Consider the following 5400-nt stretch of genomic DNA (forward strand, 5'->3'; position numbering starts at 1 on the left):
CCAAAAAAAAACAAACAAAATTATTTTTTTTTAAAAAGAGAGAAAGAAAGAAATAGTAGTGGGATGGGGATGGAATCATGAAAAGATGAAGATATGAAGGTGTTATGGGACTGCAGAGATGAGGTGATCAACCAAAGGAGGTGTCACGGTGAGAAGGTGGGTTTCACCCCAGGGAGGAGGTGACATCTGACGTGGGTGACGAGGTAGGAACACAGCAGGCAGATGGAGAGGAGAGAGCGTCCCTGACAGGAACAGCGTGAACAGGTTAAGACCTCAGAGAGCAGGGAAGAATTCAAAAGGGCAAGAGATAAAGTCAGAAAGGTGAAGGGCCTCAAACACGTGGCCAAGGGGTTTGGACTTTATCCTGTGGATCGTGGATGGTCATTAGAGGCTTTGAGTGTGAAAGCGGCCTGGACTTCCAGGATTCCTCCAGCATTAGCACGGAGAATGGATTGCACAGTGGGGACAGACTGGAGGCCAGAAGAACAGTGAGAAACACTGAGAAACAGCCCAGCCTGGAAGTGAGGGAGGCCTAAACTTGCAGATTATTAGGGGTAAATAGGAAATATGCCTGCAGGGCTGTAACCACATCCTCCAGGATGCCCTGAATGCCCTCCTCTGTCCCTGCCCGGTTCCTGAGCGCCCTGGCCTGTGAGAGGGGACATTGCCCATCAGCGGGGGAAATCCGGGGAGGAGGGGGAGGTAGGAGGCAGCCCAAGATAAACTTCCTTCCCTTCACAGGCTCACCTAAGGAGAGAGCAGCGCTTAGCAACTGGAAGATGACAGACAGCCCCAGGGCTCTTCCCTCCTGCCCCGGCTCAGTGGGCACAGCCCAGAGAGGGGGCGGTCTGCAGGGGGGACCTTACCCTCCGTGGGACCCCCACATGCGCTGGGCGCCATGCTCCCTGCTGAGTCAGGAGGTTCAGTCACCGGGACAGCAGCCCTCGCCTTCCTGGAGATGATCCAAACACAGGTTCCAGAGGGGCCATCAAAACCTCCAGCCACAGCAGAGCGCAGGAGGCCAACTGGCCCAGTCCTAGGCCGGGGCCAGGCCTCAGGTCCTGGGCTCAGCCCCTGCGGCCTTTCCGGGGGCCTCTTGTCCCGCTGCTCCATCTCACCCACATGCAGGACCTAGGATTGGGAGTTAGCCTAACCTGGGTCCAAATCCACCCAGATGTGTGATCTTTTATGCAAGACACCTCACCTCCGTGAACATGTTTCTTTGCTTGATAAATAACACACACCTCACAACCCTCATGAATTAAATAAAGAGCCCATGTGAACAAACTCAGGACAATGCCTGGCAGGGGGCTGGAATCCCTTTAACTGCCTGACCCTTCCACTCCTGAACACGTGGGGAGCTTTATCTGTAGCCTAGAGGACAGCCTAGCCCTTCTTTATTCATTCATTCGCTCTGCTAAGATATTCCGGCCCCTACGACATGCGAGCTCTTTTCCCAGGCGCTGGATAAACAATGCAAGTAAAGCAGGTGTAACCCAGGCACCGTGGAAGTCTCATTCTCCCGGGGAAGGTAGCTATTAATTAAATCATCACACAAATAAAAGTAAAATTCTACTAGTAGTAAGTGCCAAGTCACTGCGGAGCCTGGGGCAGGCGCCCCAGGCACATCCGAGCCCGGGGGAATACTAATGGCCTTGCTTTCCTATTAATTGGTTTCCCAGAAGCTCCAGTTCCCAAAATCAAATGTATCCAGAATAGGGAACTTGGGAGGGGAAACCTGGAATGTCCCCAGGTCCAACCCTGAACCAGGTTCCCAGAGCCCATCCGTACCCCGAAATAAATAAAGCCCCTGCCAAGTGTCCTCCTCGCAACACCAAGCAGCCTCCCCGGGCAGACAGATCCTGCCCCAGCCCCACCATGAAATTCTTCGCCGTCCTGCTGCTGGCCAGCTTGACCTCCGCCTCTCTCGTCAGCCTTAATGGTGAGTCTGGCTTCCGTCAAACTCCCCCTCGGTTCCCTGAGCTGTCAGCCAGAGAGACCTCAGCATTCTGAAGGCCTTTTTTTAATCCTTGTAATGTGCTGTGAGGAGAGGTGGGGAGAAGCAGCACCAAACAGCCACACCTGAGATGATAGGGAGGGGGGACAGGGGACAAGGGACAAGGGCACATCACTCCAGGAATCCTGGGCCTTAGAAAGCCTGGGGCTGGGGCCAGAGGAGCCGAACTGGACCCAAATCAGGGAAGGCTATGGGTCAACAGTGATTCAGATTAGATTCCAGCTTCAGAGGGTGCTGAACACCCCAGGCAGAGTCACTACCCCTCTGTGGACCTCCCTGCCTCCCTCTGTACTGTGAGGGGAAGACATGCACACACATGCCTTCAATCGCGTTCTACTGAGCACCTGCTCTGTGCCAGACTCATAGTTCTAGGTGCCTGGGAACACTTTCAAAACAGAGACCTCAGTCATCACTGAGATTACATTCTAGAAGGAAGAAACAAACAATAAGCATGTGAAATAGATGAGAGTGTGTTAGAAGCGCTGAGGAAAACAGAGCAAGATAAGGAGGGTGGCGAGTGCTGGGGCAGGAGTGGAGGATCTCACGTGTTAAATGTCTTAAGATTGCTGGAGACTTTAACCCCTTATTTTTCAGAGCCAAAAGATGAAATCTACATGGAGTCTCAGCCCACAGATACCTGTAAGTCTCATGTCAGCATCCTTTAGAGCAAGGTGGTGGTGGTGAAACATTGTCCAGGGAGTAAGTGATGAATTCTCCATCTGAGGAAGAAGTAAAGCAAAGCCAGTCCCTCCCAGTGTGGGACTTGAATCCTTCCTGCCTCACTAACTGGCCAAGTTCTGGGGGCCAGAAACAATATGAACAGCACTTCATGCTGGATAGTCACTGGAGATGGGAGTGGGGGACTACATTGTGTACCCAAATGCTAGCGGGTAAGGAGTTTCAGCTCACCCCAAGGTGAGGATGCCGCAGGGGGTCCTCTGCCCCGAGCTCCCCACCCACACATCCCCAAAGCCATGAACATTGCAGGATTCCACTTCGTGGATTATTTGTAACTGCGGTTTATTCTCAGGCTAGCTTCCCCCAATTTACCTGGCAGAAGCCAGAGAAGGCAGACTCAAGCCATACCCAAAATTCAGAGGAAAAGGACCAATACTTATTGAGCCCCCTCCAACGCACCAGACCATGGGACAGGTGTTTGCATAGTCAACCTCTTTTAGTTAGAAAGGCAAATTTGCTAGAAGTGCAATTTCTATTCAAAGGCATCCAGAATCAAGGTGTGCCCTTTAGGTGCTCATGGATTTGGATGCTGGCATGGGACGTCAGTCCTGGTCTACCCTAACTGGGTAATGACGCGACCCTGATAGCCTCCATGTGTGACGGGAGATGACCTCGCACTGGCTGGCTACTCCTCAAGCATGCGCTCTCTCTCTGCCCTTGCCTCCTGCATCTCCTCAGTCCCAGCTGCCCAGGTCATCATGAGCAACCATCAGGTCTCCAGTGAGGACCTTTCTATGGAGCCTTCCATCTCCAGAGAAGATCTGGTTTCCAAAGACGATGTTGTGATCAAATCTGCCAGGAGACACCAGAATCAGAATCCCAAGCTGCTTCACCCCGTGCCACAGGAGAGCAGTTTCAGAAATACTGCCACTCAGTCAGAAGAGACCGAAGAAGTCACTCCCGGGGCTGGTAGGAGCCAGGGGAGAGCGGAAGAGGCTGGGAAAACATTAAGCAGCCAAAGGCCGAGGGGATAGGGGAAGAGTTGAGGTTAGAAAGAGAAAGGAAGCTGCAGGGGGAATTAAAGGCAGGTCAAAGCACACACTAGTTGCCTTTGCCAGCACTGTGGAAAATTGTTGCTGGAGCGGGGGAGGGGGAGAGTCGGGGGCCAGCTTTGCTCTGACATTTCTCTCCCAATATTCCCCAGCAACAACCTTAGAGGGAAAACTGGTGGAGCTCACTCATAAAATCATAAAGAATCTGGAAAACACCATGAGAGAAACCATGGACTTTCTGAAAAGCCTGTTCCCTCATGCCTCTGAAGTCGTGAAGCCCCAATGACGGGGATGCTCACGTCCCAGGCTGGACAGCAGCAGGTGCCTGCAGCACCCTCACCGCTCACCTGACCACTGCCGTCTCTCAGCCCCTCACGTTCCTTATTAAAGCATCGCATCCCAAGCCTGGCTCTGTGTTGGCTTTGTTGTGCCAGAAAGGAAGGCTGGAGGTCCCCACTCTGTCCTTAGTTACCCCTTTGATTTTAAAACCCTCCTCCTCCTCAGCTTACAAACGTTCAATTCTCCACGCTCCAGAATATCCTTTGTGAAATCTCGGCCGTCCTCCAGCTGCCCCTCCACCTCCTGGCCTGCCTGTGCCCGCAGCCCCCAGCGCCCGAACCCACCAGGTACTCACCTGCCTGCAGTCTGCCTTTCCCCCCTACCAGCCCGCAGCAACTGCTCTCCCAAAGCTCACTGACAACAGCCAACCCCGTGACTCTTTCGCAGTCCTGACTCCCTTCTCTCTCTGTAGACCTGCACACAATTGCCCCTTCCAGAAACATTCTCCTCACGGGCCTTCCAGGATGCTGCACTCTCCTGGTTCTCCAAGCTCCCTGTTCCAGTCCCTGAACATTTTCTGACTTGCATGCTGTGCTCCCAGGGCCCCATCCTCTGTCCTCTGGCCTCGCCCCACCCTTCTTCCTCTACATCCTCATCTGCCAAGACTTCCACTTCACTTCAGGGTAGCTGGCTCCACGTAACCACTAAACAAGCTTCACCAAGTGCTCACCATGTGCCACACTCGCCTACCTAACGTGTGCCAACTCCCCCCAACCCCTGCCAGTTTTCACCAAAAAGGCATAGGGGCCTCCATGGGGGGAGAAGAGCATGGAAAAAGAAAATTCTTTTTTTTTTTCCTTTACAAATGGCGGGAAGACTGTTCACTCACGGGCAGGTAGGATGGGAGGAAGGGAGCTGTGAGATGCTAGAAAATGTACATCTTGGTCTCTGTCCCTAGTTCCTGGCACGGAGCTCCTGATTTCCTAAGTGATAAGAGCATTAGCCGTAACTGAATTTTGGAAGCTTGGAATTTCCAGCCCTGCCCACCACTTCCCCAAAGAAGGGAGAGGGCTAGAAGAGGGTGAATAATAGCTCACGCTTACCTGAGGAAGCCTCCATAAACTCCCAATAGAACGGGGTTCAGAGAGCTTCCAGATGGGGAACACGTCCACATACCAGGAGGAAGGTGCACCCTGACTCCATGGGGACAGACGTCCCTGACATCAGGACCCTCCCAGGCCTCGCTCTACGTATCTCTCCATCAGGCTGTTCATCTTTTTCCTTTATCTTGTCCTTGAAAAAACTGGTAAATATGTTTCCCTGAGTTCTGTGAGCTGCTCTAGCAAATTAATTGAACTCTACTAGGGGCTCATG

The 5400-nt window shown here is 52.8% G+C and overlaps 1 protein-coding gene across 1 annotated transcript; it reads left to right on the plus strand.

Moving 5' to 3' along the window:
• Positions 1–1838: 1838 nt before the first annotated feature.
• LOC102531280 (glycosylation-dependent cell adhesion molecule 1) lies at positions 1839–4070 on the plus strand. The gene is made up of 4 exons (XM_072973908.1): positions 1839–1942; positions 2612–2656; positions 3434–3664; positions 3900–4070. Exons 1-4 carry the CDS (start codon positions 1879–1881, stop codon positions 4031–4033), a joined length of 474 nt encoding a protein of 157 aa, XP_072830009.1. The 5' UTR covers positions 1839–1878; the 3' UTR covers positions 4034–4070.
• The last annotated feature ends 1330 nt before the right edge of the window (positions 4071–5400 follow it).

This window comes from Vicugna pacos, chromosome 12 (genome assembly GCF_048564905.1).
Source record: "Vicugna pacos chromosome 12, VicPac4, whole genome shotgun sequence".
Taxonomy (NCBI): Eukaryota; Metazoa; Chordata; class Mammalia; order Artiodactyla; family Camelidae; genus Vicugna; species Vicugna pacos.